The 19,253-nt window shown below is 35.8% G+C and overlaps 1 protein-coding gene across 1 annotated transcript; it reads left to right on the forward strand.

Moving 5' to 3' along the window:
- Positions 1-13,842: 13,842 nt before the first annotated feature.
- LOC149937028 (uncharacterized) lies at positions 13,843-14,531 on the forward strand. The gene is made up of 3 exons (XM_090180708.1): positions 13,843-13,853; positions 13,912-14,467; positions 14,523-14,531. Coding segments are annotated over exons 1-3 (567 nt in total). The 5' UTR covers positions 13,843-13,851.
- Positions 14,532-19,253: the final 4,722 nt, after the last annotated feature.

Consider the following 19,253-nt stretch of genomic DNA (forward strand, 5'->3'; position numbering starts at 1 on the left):
GACTTTTGACGTTGTCTTAAACACAACTCAACGCTAATAAAATAAAGCTATCCTGGCTCTCGCTTCATCATGTAGCCAAATATCGGAAACGAACTATATTCATAAACATTATAACTGGCATCCGAACATGAAATATTAACAAGTTTGGTTTGGCTCGCCAATTAAATGGTTTCACTTCGGGACGATCATTTTTGAAAATGTTTTTGTAGCTTTGTAAGTTGGAAAATGGTCGGAAATTTTTCCGGTAAATGACCGAGGCCTTTTTTTCCAAAATATTTTACGTATTTTTACGAAAGAAATAATAAAAAAGTTTTCATTCCTTGATAAGTCTAATATTGTTTCCAAATTTAAATAAAGCGGCATTTTCACCTCATTTTTTCGAATTTAAAAGTAAAACTAAACCTCTAGAGTAGTTTTATCACAAAACATTAAAAACCCTTAAAAAGTAATTTATGTTTAAATTTTTTATTTTTCCGATTTGCGGAACCACTACTTCCGCGATGAGTTTGCAAGTGGTTTTCTCCAGAGCTCTTCGGTTTCCACTTCCATAAAAACTTCTTGAGCCTAACGGTAATACTGAGTGAAATATTTTTATCGGCCTATTGGACGACTATAGTCAGGTCTGACGATGCCTTTGCATAAACGCGAACCTATTAAATCGATACAAATATAATTACTTAATTAGTATTTATGCCTACACAACGTAATTTTTACTGAAATAGTAAAATATAGGAAGTAACATGTTTTACGAAAGTGCGATAGACTTACGGTATTAACTTCCTGTTCTTCAAATTAAAATCAAATCAATATCAAATCAAAATAACGGTCATTTTAGTTAGTAGAAATGCTTTACTAGTAATTTATATATGGCACCTTAAAATTATTCAATTACTGTCAACATTAGACTTATATATTTGTTTATTTCTAGAAAACAATTGATGTTATTGTAATAGTTGATTTTATAAAATAAAAAGTGGTCTTGCCCAACTTGTTAAAATGTTGCTCTTACGTCACAAGACACAGCTTAATTTTCGTATTCTTCGCACGAGCGATTTGCACGCGTGCTAGAAAAACCTATACACTTCGCGACTGTAGCGCGCGCTCGTAGACTGGTAAAAGTGAGAGATTGTAAGAGCCACATTAAAACAAGAAGGCCCCGTTACTTTAGAAAAAACTAAATTGCGATTGTAAGTTAAAATAAAGTGATCATTTGGGTATAAAACGGTATATTCCCGTTGGATAGAATCCTATAGGCGCTTAAATAAAACATCTTCCCAGAAATTGCCAAGAAGTAATATTTCCGACAGCCAGGACTCATTTATATAGTGCTTGTTGAAATATTAGAAAGCTGGAAACTTTTCTCGAACATAACATCGGTTTTTTGCTAAGCCTTAACATGCCAAAAAAGTTACCTGGTTAAAAGGAAACACTTGTTGCATACCGTACTGCTAAAGTAATACGTTTATAGTTCTAAAGAAATTCGTTTTCATCTTTTTCTGAAAGATAATTTTATACGAAATGAATTAACTTTGCCTCCATGATAAGCCATAAAATTGCCCGGTAATATAAAAATATTCCGTATAATTTTAATTATTTATATCATAAGAGGATGACGATAATAATAATAATATTATCTTCTTATACTTAGATTTAGTAACATTATATATTTTACCTTAAAGTATATTATCGAAAATTAACATTAGTATGTTCCTTATACACGTTAGCCGACGCGTTTCTTATCTGACGCAAAATTCTCATGAGGGCAAAAACGCGTCTTCAATTGGCTTAAATATGACTTTTTGGCTAGCCATTCTAACCGTTTAACCGACCGACCGGAAATAGTTCCTTCCCAGATGAATTTGGAGAGGGGAGTAAAAACCGAGTATCTTTTATTGAAGCGTCCATTGAGCCGAACTCCCAATGGATCGAATCCAAAAATATACTTTCTCAATTGATCGAATTCTAATTTTGCAATCCCATTGGGTCGAATCCCATTTATTCAAAAACGTTTATTGAATATTTTTACCTATCCAAGTAGGTAAGATTAGGTTAGGTTAGGTTAGGTTTCATGCTTTCACTTGTGAGCAAACAAAATGTCGGTCAAATGGGATCCGGTTGAATGAGAATCGACCCAATGGGCATCGACCCAATGGGACAAAAGCAATAAATCTATGAGATGTGACGTAACATTTGGATTATCCCTCGATACGAAAATCGACCTTTTGAATGTAGATTTTGAAAATACGAAATTAAAACTTTACTCCGAATGTGCTGAAGATAGCGCCACACAACACTAGATGGGGTTTTACCTCTTATATTTAATAACGGCGCACAACGCATGCTCGGTGTCCCGTGTTAATTGGAACGCGCCACGGAGCGTGCGTCGCGCGCCTAGTCTTGTTTGGCGCCATTTCCGAACTGCAAAATTGCATTCCCATCGATTTCCATCCCGGGAGTTTCCTTTTCCATCCCTGCCCATTCCCGTCCATTCCGCGGGGAATGGAAGTAAAATCCATTCCGATGCGTCTCATCTACTGCAAGGAAAACATATTGTCTATTAACAAACGACTACGAACGTCCGTGTTTTGCTCAAAATGGGGGAGCTCAAATTTAGCCGCTAAACAAAGTCTTTGCATAAAACACGTAAAACGTTATTTTATATTAAAGCGCTATTAAAATTTATTTGTGAGCTTCGTATTTCGAAATTTTTTCAAAAATTATAATAATGCTCGAAACGATTTACGTAAGCTTAGAATAGAGTCAGGAATTAAGGTGCGTGACTCTGTTCGGTGCATTTTTGCAAACGTGTTAAGTTAATAATTTTAAAAGCCCCGAGTTAAATTCTAAATGGTTCTCGAGTCGCAGAATACTCCGTAAATAACGGCAATGGATTAATAAAACATTTGGCAAAACACTGAGCGAAATTTTCCACTCGTATAAAGGTCGTTCCGCGAGCCAAGGCCTAATACGAAAAAGGTTCAAGTTGAGAGTAGCGCGATTCCCGCGTACTTTATTGGCGCGCGTAGTCGCTATGATTCATTTTCCTGGAAAGCTTTGGAGTAATTACCTAAAGCAAGGCGCGCTGATTGAGACTGCCCGCTTTAATAATTCATCCTTTTCGTACTGACCTTTTCCGCGATTCGCTGCCTCAAAGCGTTAACTAACAACTTACGCGTTTAATAAAAGGTTTCTCCACGTAATTACCGTTGAAGTTCAGCTCGAAGAGAGTCGGGATTGCTTTAAAATTTCCCCGTGAATATTGTGCTAAATACAAACGGAATCAGGAACCTGCAATTTAGATGAACGAGAAAGAATTTAACCCTTAATTCTTCTGCCTGTCACCCTTTAAATTTACTTTCCTGCCAAACAAATACCCAGGTGGTAGGCCAACGTGTTCTGCGGTTGGCCTACCACCAGGGTATTTGTTTGGCGGGAAGTAAACTTAAAAGGTGACGGGCAGATGAAAACCAAGGTCTTTGTAAAAACACTATACTGGTTCGCGTGGCATGAAGGGCTGACCATCACCCTCCTACGCATTATACCCCGGTCATCTGATATAAAGGCGTTAAGAGTCGCTACATGACTTGGGCCTAAAGTGGTGTCTTGGGTAATACCCTTGCTGATTATTAGTGTTTATTAAGCTGTGGCGGTGTACCCTGGGATGGTAACTTCATGGACCACGTTTACCATAAAGGTACATTAATAATTTGATCTTAAATGTTACTTGTAATTTGTGAATACCTTTCGGGATATTCCGGATATAAGCGACATAACACTGAATAATATGACACTACCCTAGTTCTAGGTACTATTCAATCAGTTTAAGATATCTGTAGTGATACCAACAATGTGTTTACTAAAAATAAATTATAAAATGTAATTGTGTCTAATATAACCAATAACGAAAAAACTTCATCAATTGATGATGAGTGCTAACCTCTCTGATGGTGGTTGGTCCACACCACCGCACCCCCTAGTGACGTCATTTCATTCCCCTGAAGTTGTTATAAACTCTGCGCGGGTTGCGCATTCAAGTACATCTCAAATACATACGGTACAAGTCTTTTCGCTCTATGGAAATAATGTTCTAAATAGTATGGTGGTTTAGAATAGTTAAACCTTTTGACATGGTTTAAATAAATATATACTTAAACCAGACCCTTGGGAACATAACCCGCTCCAAGTGTTCAGGGGCGTAGACCGTAGTGAAGAGTGTTTAAATGGGGAAAGGGTTAATGAACAGGCACCAGAGGGAGTGGGTGCTGGATAAGGTTTTCGAAGTCGAAGGCTAAAAAAGAGCCCCATTTTTAACTATCAGTATATCCTATTTCCAAAACTGCATTTACAGTGGCGCGGTCAGGGTCTTTTAAACGGGCTAGGGACACGAAGTACATAATAAAAAAAATTGACTTTTCAAACATCATATATTTGGGGGGGGGGACGTGCCCACTGCCCTGCCCTGGGTACGTCACTATAAACAGAACGGTATTACTGAGCACAATCTCGAAACGGGCCTGAAGCGAGTTACTGCAGTTTCGCAATGAGTGCGGATGTTTATAAAGAAAAGTAACTGCGATAAATATTTTAAGTCTTAATAGACAGAAAGGCGGCTAATTACGATTTCCAGGGGACTAATAGTAGTTTAATTCCTCGAGAAACGCTACACGTGTATTCGAGGGACTCCCTTTACTCGATTAGCGTGAGCGACTCTCATGCAATATTCAAATAGGCGCACCTACGCGATCATACCCTACGTGTATGGCCCCGCCTCTTTTCTCCGGTGCGGCCAAGGCCCGCGGGAGGGCGCGCAATTTGTTTCGATTTCGCGTATTAAACCTTCCAGCTCGATTAGCACCGCTTCTATAACACACTTTGGAAATATTACTACAATTAAATATTTACATTTGTAAGTCGTTTAAATTTTTACGAAGCTTTAAGGGCAACTCTGTCTTAGAAAGGTTTTAACCATTTTAGTTGGTAATGTAGTACTTCTAGAGCCACAATTTATATCGGCTGGGGTCTTGAAGAACACCGTCTTGGAATCATGTACGAACCGGATCCGTTATCATTAGTCTGTGGCTTCATCTATCTTTCAATATAATTTTTTAAATGTCGTCTGCTTATACTCGTTTCACGCGCAACTTTCTTAAATTATTCTTACTGCTAACTTACGATAGATAACGCCACTGACCAATTTGAACTGTTCGGGTCATTGAATTGGGAATAATACTGCTAGAATTAAAATTACGATTTCTGTTGCCATGGTTACGCGGGACCTGTTCTGAGAAGACTGTACGAAATTCATCTTTATAATTAGGCGGTAGCGCCATCTATATTTTGTAAAGATATATGGCTAAAAATAAATAATTATTAGCTAACTCACCGTAACTTGTGTTAAAAAGGATCGTGTTGACAGATTAAAATTATTATTAAACATTTTCAAAGGTTTGTTTGTTACGAGAAATCATATATTTCAATTTCGCGTCAGATTCGCTCAAAAATTCAATTGCCATATAGTGGCCACCACCAGAGACAGATGCCGCCACGGTAGAACGATAAAGTTGATAAAGTTTCCTTATTGAAAGAAATTGGGCCCGCGCCAGCCAGATTTAGTTGTACCTCTATTTATTCCCAACTCAATGGTTCGGGTTCGTACATGATTTCAAATAAAAAAATTTGGCTCTAAAAGTACTAGATACTCAACTCAATGGCTTTAACCCGGGTATGTTGTTTTGAAATCTTGAGGCGTTGAATAAGCTTATAATTCTGTTTTCAAACAAATGACTATGGCTACCCTATTGATATAATCGGACAATATTTGTTTCAGAATTTTCCCCGTATTATTGGGTTGTAAACTGGAAAAAATATCCCCAAAATAGTCACACTAGAGGGCGTCATCTTTAAAGGGAATATAACCTGCAAAGCAATCTTTATGGAAGACCCCTTCAATTTTTCCAACTACCCTGCACAGTGGCGCCAAAATTTTTTAAAGCCAAAGGCAAGAGCGGCCGGAGCTGCAACCGTTGGTGTTCCACACCAAATACCTGAGGTTATATTCCCTTTAAAGCAAGTGTCGGTTTGACGCGAAGTAGCTCTTCTTCCAACAGATGTCGCTAGCGTCGAAATCAAAACAAGGTGATTCAGCTACATTTTGACCCAAAAAGCGGGGCATAAAAGTATCCCTCGCGTTGATTAGCTTGTTTGTAAATTTGTCAATAACTTATATCATACTTATAATTTATAACAATATATTTTAGGTTAAAGTCGACTAACAAGTAAGTAGAGTATAAGTTGTCTAATTATAATAGTCTACAATGGTAAGGATTCCTTACGAAAATGGTCGACCAAATTTGATAAAAAAATCCAAACTCAACTTTCGTAGAACTTTGGATCCAAATATTTGCTATAATTGATCTAATTACAATGCAAAAATATATATTATATTCTAATTTGATCAAAATTAGAGTTGTTAATTTTCCGGAAAAACAAAAAATTGAAACATAAATTACTTTTTAGGGGTTTTTAATGTTTTTTATCTTTTAATCGATATAAAATGTCTAATAATAGTAAAAATATTACAAAACAGTAATAGTGTTAAATTGTTAATTAGTTTTAACTAGTCGAGGTTTAGTTTTACTTTTAGATTAAAAAAAATGAAGCGAAAATTCCGCTTTATTTAAATTTGCTAATAATATATTAGACTAATCATGGAATGAAAACTTTTTTTATTTTTTTTTCGAAAAAATACGGAATTTTTTTCCGGAAAAAAGGCCTCGGTCATTTTCAACACTAATCGAAATTTTTTTTAATTTGGACATTCGATGAATTTACTTTCGTTAGAGAGACACGAACAACTTACCAGATACACTTCCTTTTAATTCATAATAGTACAATCATATACCATCGTACTAAAATTTCATAAAACCATAAGTCCAGAAGTAAACATTTGAGCAATGATGCAGGAATTTCTGTGATTTGTCGACATAATTTACACTAACAAGTAAGAAAAACGACAATTATAAAGAAAAAAATACAAACCAAGTACGAAAATTACGGCAGTTAAAATAAGGTTAAAATTGGTCTTTAATTTTGAATGGAGTTTGGCAATTGAATGGAAGGAAGTTGATGTTTGGGGAGTGCTTTTTGCGATTGGCTTTATTTTTAAAATTTATTTCAGCTTTCATTTTACATTACTCACTGGTAAGTTGGCAATTCGTTAAAAATGAATTTATCTCCATAGGCAGGCTCGCGTAGTCGAAAGTAAGAAACGCAATCGACTGCTTCAGACGGGAGCCTATTCAGAATTTCTTCCCGAAACGCGCGGACAATCTGCGCTGATGACTCGAAGCAATTTTATTTTCTTCTATCTTACAGACTCCGATAGATATAATTTAAAGTTTTCGAAGAAACACATTATTAGCAATCGTAAATCAAATAGAGAAAACGCCTATATTGAACAGGCTCTGCCATTTTTTGTCTCCACGCCTCGATCCTGCCGTTATGAGGAAACTAATATAATTGGCGATGTAGCCCTTAATTCGTTGCTAAACCAATTGTCCACAAGTAAATAATATACATCTATAGATAATTAGCTATTAGGCTTAAAAATGAAAAATGTACCCACGCAGACTTAAAACATTAAAGCTTTAAGAACTAAAAATTAAAAATATTTACTCAATTTTCGGTGATTCAGCCGATAGGCCAACTAATTAAAGGAAGTATGAATTAAATCAAAAAATAATTTGCTATTACGCGCTATTAAAGTAACTAGCGCCAATAATTCCTAGCTTCTGTTAAACCGCGGCTTTAGTTTGCTCAATTGCTGTGGAACTAACGCTTCTAGACAATTTTAAGAGAATCACGCGAAACAAAGAGTGTGCCCCACCAGCGACGGTACTGTTTTCCGGTGCGTTTTCCGTTCGCTAAAACCTCTTTGAAGTTATTGCTGAATAACGATATAGTTGTCTTCATTCGACAAAAATTACCCGCGCGTAGAGAGCGAAATACCGGTTTCCTTTCCCCGAATGTCAAAGAAAATTAATAAGAGTATTTGATTAAAATTAGGATTAGCGATTTATAGTGGGCTCTCTCCGCCATCATACACACACGTATCACACCAACCACGAATTCGGGTTAGTGGAGAATAATTTCACCCCAGCTAAAGTCTCTCATTTGACGATGCCCGGATAATATACTCCGCCCACACGCGATCGTGCCGGAGTGTCTTCCCCCGTTAGCGACTGAAAGGGGGAAAGAATACGCTTTTAGAGTCGGAGGGGCGTGCCGTTTAACGAGGGTATCACGAAGTGGAGTGCTAGTTGGCCGCGTATCCTCCGTCGACCCCAATTCATCCTTGAGAACCGCGACCACTTCAGTCAGCAGCGGGACCAGGTTGATTACGCTTTGCTGACGATTTTCCTATTTCGTTTTCAACGGTCATTTGTCTTCTGGAGGTTTTTCCCCGAAACCTCCCGATTCCAGCCTCTCTCTGGCGAGTAGAGTCTCATTTAGCAATTGACTTTTTTAAATTACATTTTAGTCACTTCCTATATTTTTCTATTCGGGACTTGTTTTTAGCTTGAACTGATCAGATTTTGGTTTCGCGATTATAACTCATACGCCATTTAATATTAATTGGGCGAAACTTCTGGCGAAAGTGTATTCGCGACGGAAACAACCCGAGTGAATAATGCGTTTGGATCGTGAGTCGATCGTACCTTCTCGCCTTTGCCTCGCTTATCGGAACTATATAATTAATATATGTTATATAATTAAATTTTAATACTAGAAAATGACATTTAATATTAAATACCGATGCTAATCGGCGAAAGACGGAGATAACCTATATATTTTCACAATCTACCTGTTTAAGAGTAAATGCTATGTTTTGAAAGCTAGGAGGTTTACCTTTTCAACGATGGCTTGGTCATTTTCACAGTTCCTTGAAATCGAGGGGCTGATCACTCCGCGTAATCGGTGTGCAGAGCCGTACCTTTGACTGTACTAATGGGATTACGCGTAATCTTTGAAGTCCCTGCCTTTGGCAGTGGTAATCTAAGCGTAATCCGGTGTACAGATTTTCTAAGAGTGGTTAGCCCCTCGCTTGAAATAGCAGTTTCGAGGAACTCAGTTCAAACGTTAGTGTGAAATTCTTTGATACTCGCTTTATAAACCTGAGAGTTGGTGTAAATCGAGTATCGTTAAAATGATCGTACTATACCGTCAGACATCGTAGCGACGCGGTGTAAGGTCCAATATACCATATCAAATCTACTATTTAAAATTTACATAAAAATTAAATTTGTAAAAACACGTTCTACATGTATGTTACGAATTTTAAGTGTATAAATATTATTGATGATGATATTATCAAGCATTTCCGGAGAACCAAATTTCGAATTTATTTGAAATTACTTTGTGTTTGTAAGTGTTCTGGCGCGTGTGATTACAAACCCGGTGAATATCATCATCTGGGTAGTATACAAAAGTCAAACAATATCACACAAACTGCACAGATCGCTAATATAGGCCATTTGATCGTTTTTATAAACTATTTAATTCCAAAAGAATCAAAGAACAGTCATAGAATACTTTTTTTAGAACGTTAATATCCATCTTGACTCAGGTTCAGTAACGGACATTTAAAGATAAATATGGTAATTTTTTAAATTCTAAGTGCCTTTAGCACCATTAAGCGCTATTACCGGTTACGACGGGGAAAAGAATTTGAATTCCTCACCGCGTCGTGATTGTGGGTTTTAGAATATTGTTTTATTACTAACTGTGGAAATAACAAATTAAATTCGTATCTCAATATAAGTTTCGCCAACGAGGAAGTGGTAACATTATCGAGAACCACCCTTGGTTGGATTTTTCTCCGCACGATTTCGGTCACTAATCAACCGACACTGCGCTCAAACTAAAGAAAAGATCCTCTCTTTCAGAGTCAAAGGAGGGGAAATGCGAAGGTGGAGGGTCAGGTGACTCTGGACTAAATGGACTCTCGCGGTGACACATCCTTTTGGTTTTGATCGATGACTTTGTAAGAAAGAAAATATCCGAGTTAGGCGACATCATAGAGTACAAAGATAAACGATTTCAAAATACATCCTGAAAGTCTAATTATAATATTTACTGGCTCAGTAAGCCACTCAATTTTGGGCGAAGTTTAAAGAGTCTACTTCATTTAAATTCAAAAACTTTTTTTAATATTTAAGAGCCTTTCGAATTTAAAATTTATTTTAAAATCGCGTAATGGTTTGGTACAATAAAGTAGATTTTAGTGAGAAATATGAGAACCAAAATGATACTTGGTGTGTTCAGTTTTGCCGGAATTGAAATCTGATGACCAACTTTTTCATCTGATCTTTTGATAAATGGCTTTCATGACAATTTTAATGGAACAGCAAAAATTAACAACTAGATTGAATATGCTGGAATCGTGGATTATTTATGATATTTGGCGGGTATAAAAACTTACGGATATTTTTATATTGAGTAGAGAATAAAATTCAACAGTTACCCCAATCAACAAACGCAATTATATGTAGGATCTAAATCACAACACTACATAAATTGTGTAAAATCGAGATTTGAAACAATAGCGCAACGATTACAAGAGTTTTCCATTTTTGGGTCCACTTATTCTATGTTCCGTGTGAAACAAGGTCTCATTGAAATTTTATTTATGGAAATGTTATACAGAGGCATACTTATGAGTAATTATGTTAAATATAATATAATTTATCAATAGTTATAATATAAAAAGAATTTCCAAGATTGAAACGAAAAATATGATCAACTGAAGTCGTGTACTTGACCTCGGTGGAAAATTTACAAAGCATTACAAATTACAAGAGTAAAAAATTATCACCGCAGAGATTATCCAACGGTACAGAGTAATAGTACTCCGTGTAAGTAACCGCGTGTTAGCAACACACGATAAAAGGACCATCCAAGAACGCTTTTGGAATAAAATACTATTTTGTGTTTACCAGAGATCTCGTGGCGGTATTCAATTTTTATACTCCAGAAAATGTATGACTTCAAAGCGTCTATCGAGTCGGCGAGAGACAATCCATCAATTACATTTAAGGCTTGTAATGCGCAATCCTTCAAGATAATTTCGAAATTTCCATCATTTTCACACCGCGGAAGTTATGACTAATGATGATTTTGTCTTCGCACGTTTCGATTTTCCCTCTCAACCTATTTATTTTGCCGTAATAACATGTCAAAGTTTTTCGGGAACTCTGCAACCAATTGCTCTTTTTTTTTCACCTTTCTTCCATGCAGTTTTGAAATTTAGGTCTCGGATTACATTTATGGCGTAAGTTATAGTTCAACTTATTTCTGCATTCTTATTTGGAAGATATTTCGATCGAATCATTAAGTCTTATCTATTCGATGATTTACCAGATTCAAGCTTACTTTGACAAACTTTGTTGGCAAACACAGCGGGTCATCGGAGTTGATCTTTGACAGTAACTACAACTAGTTGATAAAAAATATATAGATTTAATACACCACCATGACAAAAATCAGTTCTTTTATACAACTTGTTGAATTTATCATGGAACTAATCAGATAATAAGCGTATAACGTATTAATGTTTTATCGGACAAACCTTTGAATTTCGACCACTCAACCAAAGTTTGCCAACGTTGGTGGGGGCTGGGGCGAGTGCCCTCCCCCTATGGTTACGCTCACGCTTCGGCGAACTGTACAAATCTTTAACCACTCTCTGAAATTTGATATAATCTGAGCCCTCCTACCATTGGTGAATTTCTGGCTACGCTACTGGGTGGCTAATGACATTTATTTAAAAAATATTTATGGTGGATTAACGAATTTCCGATTCCTGCCACCAGGCTAAAACAAGTAGGGCGTGTTAGCAGACGACTTTTCTATTTAGTTGTAAGTAGAAGCTTTACAGTAAATTAATTTGTTTATTGGCTTACAGTACATGAAAAAGTCAATCAAGCAACCGATACTCACAAGGAGACTACCCGAGGTGTAACACACCGATTTTGTTCAAACTCGGGGGTTTAGTAGGCCTTAATGAATCATGAAAATTCACAAAAGGACAAGTTTCAACGGCCATTAGTTTTGCCATGGCAACCGAAAATGTTTTTGACAACACAAAATTTAAATTCCTTACCGAAAATAACATGGGATTTTGAAAATTTCTAAGGGTGCCCCCATTGGAAAATTTTACAAAAAAATTTTAAAATTTTAAAACGCAAAAATCTAGAAAAAAATTATCTAAATTGACGAAAAAAAATAAAATTTATCAAAATTTAATAAATTTTTTCAATTTGATGAAAATGGGTAAAAATGCAAATGATTTGATAAAAAATTAATAAAAAAATCATGAATGTGATAAAAATCAATTGGGTTTATCAAATTGATAGAATGAGATAAATTTGACCAAATTTGACCAAATTTTTAAATTGTGATTAATTTTGATAAAATTTTATAAAATTAATAAAAATATTCATTAACTTTGATAAAATTTAATAAAATTGATAAAAATATTGATTAACTTTGATAAAATTTTATAAAATTGATACATTTTGATATATTTAATGGTATAAATTTTGATAAAATCGATATATTAGATCACTTTTTGATCAATTTTTGTCAAATTGATCAAAATGGGTAAAAATGGGTAAAAATAGATATAATAATAAATAGAATTACATGGCAAAAATATTGTTTCGTAAGTTCCGCGCCACACTTAACCAATATCGGTTGTTTCGGTACCGAAATCACTGACTTTCGAATTCGGCAAATGCGAAGATGGATGTTAATCCAGTAAATGTTGTGCAGTTTTTAAAAAAGTTAGTTGAATTAGAATTCCCTTCGTACGTTGCAAGTTCATATTTTTATAACGAAAAGGAAAAACATTGTGCAGAAGAGATATTGAAATCATGTCATCGCCGTTAAAACAAAACCACGTAACTTGAGATACGTGGTTTTGTAAAAATTGACATATTTAGTTTCTACACCCCGATTTACGTATATAAGTAGAAGGAAAGTGAGGGTGTGGCATCGATCCCGGGTTCGGGTTTGGGTTCGGGATCGAAATCCGGGATTTAAGGGATGAAATGGGGGTAAAATCATTGAAAAGTCAATGTATTTAGGGTATTTCTCGCGACGATTTGTTTTCCCGTATATCAACATATTGTGTCCAGGCCAACTTGTTCATTTATCTACGCTTATCTCGAAAGATACTTGAACGTATATCTTATCAAGTTTTATCGTACGGAATAAGTTGAAATGATGTAAAAATTGATAACCTAGGCGGCGCGTGCGCAGATTACCCCGGGGGACGCGGTTAATTTGAATTTAAGAGTTTTTTGACGTCATGGAATATGGGACGCGGTTAACGTGCGCGGATTGGGGCGCGGTTAATTTGAATTTAAAACATAGATTTGAGTGTTTTGACGTCATGGAATATTCGTTGTTAAAATGACGTAGAATGGAAATATTTTTAAACTTAATTTTAATATCATTGTAGTACTTAAATATGCTTGACACTTGAACCTTTCTCACGAGTATTTCAAACGAATATCTAAAGTTTAAGTATGAGAAACGTATCGTTCTCAAGTATTGTAATTGTACACGTGATTCCGTATGAGGACCGGGTAAATTCCTATATACGTAACGCGATACACTTCAAAATGCGTATACGTAGAATGGAATTAATTTTAAACTCCATTTTAAAAAATAAGATATCGAAGATAAATAATTTCAGAGTATAAAAAGGGAAAACCGTATAATAGTAAGACCATATTTAGAAAGTTCACCATCTGAATTGTATTGGAAGTGACTTCGAGGAACCTTAAAATGTAAGTAGGAATACTCAGTGATAATTCTTAACTTTGTCTTAATGTATTTATTTTATAGGAATTGTTCATTTCCTGTGTCTGCTGACAAAGGGTTAATCGTTTATGCAGATGAAACCATCTACTGCGGTCTATTAGATTTAACAAAGGGTATCAAACTAACAGAAGCGGAACTGCAAGAGCTATGGACAAAGAAAGATGCCATTGAAGCTTATTTCAATAACGAAGCTGAAACTTCGTGGGTTTTCACAGGTTCTGAAACTAAACGGTTTTCGGTTCATAGATTTGCCGAACAAAAGGTTTTAGATGTTAGACAAATGTACCATGGTTATGGAGTAAACTATGGAAAACTGTTACCGACTAAAGAGGGGGTAGCTTTCGCTCAATCTTCTTGGTTGAATTTCCTCGACCAGTACAAGTCTATTCAGAAGTGTTTAAAGAAAATCAAGGAAATAAAGGAGGCGATGACTAACGTTGTAATTAAACAATTACACGAAGCTCTTAAGAAAGCGTGCAATGGCTGTCAAATTGATCATCCATCTCAACTCCAGCATGATTGTATCATGACGGATTATTCTAAGCGCGTAGATTTGCATTTTTATGAAATAATTATGTCGGTAGATTGTGAAAATATTATTGAAATGTTTACTATTCGCTGTGAATTGTCGAAAGAAATTTTAAATAATATAATGTCACTAATAATATGCAATGCTAAAAACTTGTTAAAAAGTTAATAAAATTGATTGCACTAATGTTCCGATTCTCATTTACCATTATGGATTTAAGCTTACAACATCCAATGAATGGGCTTGTAGCCGGGTCCACCCAATGCGGAAAGTCATTCCTGGTGGGACGGTTGATTCAATATAAGAAGACCTGTATATCCCCTCCTCCGGAGAGGATAATATGGTGTTATACCGAGTATCAGCCGAAACTATTTCAATCAATATTAGAACACACACCTTCAGTCGAGTTTCACGAAGGGTTACTCGATGTTAATATATTAAACCCGCAAATTAGGAATTTAGTTATTTTAGACGATTTGTTATGCGAGATATCTAATAATAAAGATGTAACTAATTTATTTATTCGTGGATCTCATCACAGAAACACCTCCGTACTAATTTTAATGCAAAACCTTTATTACCCCGGAAAAGAAATAAGAACTTTAAATTTAAATGCTCATTATCTATTTATTTTTAAATCACCACGAGATAAATCAACAATTTATCATCTCGCGAGGCAGATATCTCCAACCAATAGCAAATACGTTATTGATGCGTTTCAACAAGCTACGTCACGGAAATTTGGGTATTTATTAGTTGACTTGAAACCTCACACCCCAGATCAGTATTTACTACGAACAGGTTTAATACCGGGTGAAGAATCGGCTGTCTTTATTCCAAAATGAAGTGTATTATAGAAGGGAATTTTTTTAGGGTTAATCGAGAGTGGATTATTAAAGAATTAGCTTACGTAGTATTAGAAACTGAAGAATCGGAAGTGTTTACTTTCAAATCTCCATGCCCTTTCAAAGAGCTTTCAAACGAAAATAAAAGACAATGCAGATGGATATCTCATAACATTTGTCATCTTCGATGGGATGACGGCGAACGTCCTTACAGAACGAGACGTGACATTTGCAATCAGATAGCGGAAAAAGCTACTTCGTTTTTCACCAAAGGTTTAGAAAAAGCTGCAGTATTATCGACACTCCTCGGTGTTCCAGTAACTAACATCGAAGATACCGGTTGTCCTAAATTATCAGAACTAGAAGACGTTGAATTAAACTGCCCTTTTCATTCCGAAACTGTTCATTGCGCTTTAAGAAAGGCTAAGAAAATCTCTAAATGGATGTCTCAAAACGAGTAAAGGAAAACCTAGACTTTCTACGTTTCCTGACATCCTGTAATCTAAATCAAAGAAAGACAGCTATTAAATACGCTAGCAAGGAAGCTATACTGGCTCTCGTTGAATGTTGTATAAATGTATTACACGGAACAATTGAACTGTCAGAACGTCATCGTAAGCGGTTAAAGAAACATAGCGCGGTTATACGAAACGTGTCGAAGAAGAATCCTATATCAAAACGACGAAAGATACTGGTACAAAAAGGTGGTTTTCTTCCATTTTTATTAGCGCCACTGCTATCTATCGTTAGCTCAGTCGCCGGAAGTGCAATAAGCCGAGCTATAAACCGATGATGGCTCGAAAAATGCTTCTAGTACCTGAAGATGTAATGGAGAGATTAAAAAACACTCCACCTTCCAAAACAGAAGAAACACCTGAACTTCAAAAAGAGAAGACACTCGATGATGAAATGAAATCTATTCTAGATAATCCAGATTTAAACGAATCAGAGAAATTAGCATTATACAATCAAACTCTCCAACGACGGTTAACTTACGTACGTAAAGAGCAAATCTCTCCCGTTATTGAAAACTCTGAACGGCCTAAAACCTGGTTCGCGCAAATATCTTATTCTCTACCTGCAACTTATGTTAGTGATGCGATTTCATTATACCGAGCGACTACGGAAGATCCGAGATATATTAGATGGACTAACTCAGGAGAGCTTTCTATTCGAGGACAAGTGATTGGAGGATCTAATATAATCGATCTTTTGTATGACGCTGTGAGAAAAACGCCTGGAACAGCGATTGATCCTATAGGAGTTACAGAGTTTTACGAGGGCATTCATAAGTCAAATATTTCAAAACGTTTAATTAAAAATCCTGTAAGATTGACACTGTTAAAAACATTCGCTGTATTTCATACACCACCAAGTAGTTCAATGTTATCATCATCTTCACCTAGTCCTCTAAGATCTTGGATACATACTAAATAAAATATATTAACCTGATAATTTTGTTCTCATTTCATAGTATAAGCCTACAATGGAAGGTTGTACAGAAACGGTCTCTTTAGGACTTTTAGCCTATTTATCACAATCATTTTCAAAATCACCGAAAATTATCACAGCTGTATTAATTATCATAGTTATTATAATATTAGAATTATTTAATTTCCTTTTTTGGCGTTACATGCCATTACATCAAAATATTACCCAATATGGAGAAAGAACTTGAGCAGATCTATACTAACCCCGCAGACCCAGGGTCATTCGCTGGAGTTCAAGCGCTCTATAATTCAGCTCGACATAAAGGTTTAAAGGTTTCATTGGAAAAAGTAAAACAATTTCTAATAAAGCAGGATACATATACGCTGCATAAACCTGCTAGAAGACGATTCAAACGAAATCGAACTATTGTTTATGGAATTGACGAACAGTGGCAAGCGGACTTGGCAGATTTTCAGAAGCTGTCTAAATATAATTCAGGATCTCGCTACGTATTATGTATTATCGACATATTTAGCAAATACGCTATGGCTGTAGCGGTTAAAAATAAGAAAGGTGTAACAATTTTAGAAGCGTTACGTAACGTTTTTGAAAAAGGCCGTCAACCGAAAAGAATTCAAAGTGATCATGGAAACGAATTTGTCTGTCAAGAAGTGCAGAGTGAATTAGAAAGAAGGAACATTAAATTTTTCGCTACCCGATCGGAAATGAAAGCGTCCATTATTGAAAGATTCATTAGAAGTTTTAAATCTCGTTTATATCGCTATTTCACGCAGAATAACACCCTTAAATATATCGACGTTTTAGATGATATTATAAACGCTTATAACAATAGTTATCATAGATCAATTAAATGTAAACCCGCGGAAGTTACTCTAGATAACTCTGCTAAAATATGGAAAAATCTTTACGGTTCGGTAAATTTTTCTCCTCCGTTAACATACGCGTTTGAAATTGGAGATATTTGTAGAATAAGTAGAAATTTATCAATTTTCGATAAGAAATATAACCCGAATTTTACTACAGAATTGTTTAAAATAGCTGAGAGACTACCACGTGACCCACCTGTATATAAGCTGATGGATTTAAATTCTAACCCCATTTTAGGAGTATTCTATCGAGAGGAGGTTCAGATTGTTGGTCGAGATTTAAAAGACTGTTACTTCATAATCGAAAAAGTAATAAAAAAGAGGAAAAAATCGGACGGTCGCGTAGAACTGTATGTCAAGTGGCAAGATTACGACCCTACATTTAATTCTTGGATACAAGAAGTGGATTTAAAATGAGTTTTTACGTAACGCTACCTTCAGATTCCTCGTCATTATATTACCAAGATAATAGCGTTGGTAAATTTCGAACGTATTTAGCTGAACCGTTAAGATTTGAGGAACAGTACGAAGTTGGGTTAGCGGAAATAAGCTATCCTCGGACATGGCATAACGTTCGAAAACCTAATCTATTGGTTATTAAAGACCCTCTCGAATATGATAAAATGACTGATAACCCTCTAGTTAAAGACCCTCTCGAATATGATAAAATAATTGAAGTTCCCGCGGGTTTTTATAAAACTCCGGAAGAACTATTACATGTTATGAACGTCCACAACCAAGAAGAAGAACAAGTTACATTCGCTTATTTAAATTATTCTAATCGAATTAAAGTTAAATTGCAACCGAAAATCAGAGCTGTAATTGGCCCCGATCTATCGATTTTACTAGGTTTTAAGGATAGAAGAGATAATGATTTCACCATTTTAAATTCAATGATAACCCCCTACCCAGTTGATATGAACGCTGGGTTACATTCCTTATTCGTTTATTCCGATCTGGTTGAAAATAGCGTTGTTGGGGATAGTTTAGCACCTCTATTAAGAATCATAAGCGTCGAAGAGAAAGCCGAGTCTAATGGGAAAACAACTACAAAAATATTTTCACAACCTCATTACCTACCAGTCGTGTGTAATAATATTAAGACTATAGAGATTAATATAACAGATGATTTAGGTGAGCCAATACAGTTTCATAGTGGAAAAGCTCACGTTGTATTACATTTTAAACCCCGTAAAATGTGGACTTCACTATAAACCTTTAATCATTCAGGACACACCTTCATTCTAGCTTAAGAGAGCGAACAGTTAACATCATGAGGTCTGAATATTCACCTTCAAGAACTGATTATGAAAGTTACTATTTAAACCAGGTTGGTTTCGGTGGAATACCTGTATATAGAGGTTTAGCCGTGCAAAGAGGACATGGACTAGGAAATATATTATCTTCAGCGTTTAGATTCGCGGTACCTTTACTGAAGAAAGGCGCTACTTACTTGGGAAAAAAACTTTTAAGTACCGGAGCGAAAGTAGCGACCGATGTTGTTAGCGGAGTCCCAATTAAAACAGCGCTTAAATCGCATTCTATTAACGCTGGAAGGGAAACTTTAGCTTCAGCAGCTGATGAAGCCATGAGACTAACATCTTCAGCTACGGATCATATTAAAAGAATGACGGGTTCCGGAAATAAAAGGAAACGAACTCAATCGAAAAGCGC

Source organism: Leiobunum rupestre, chromosome 7 (genome assembly GCF_980474605.1).
Source record: "Leiobunum rupestre chromosome 7, qqLeiRupe1.1.hap1, whole genome shotgun sequence".
NCBI classification, from domain to species: Eukaryota; Metazoa; Arthropoda; class Arachnida; order Opiliones; family Sclerosomatidae; genus Leiobunum; species Leiobunum rupestre.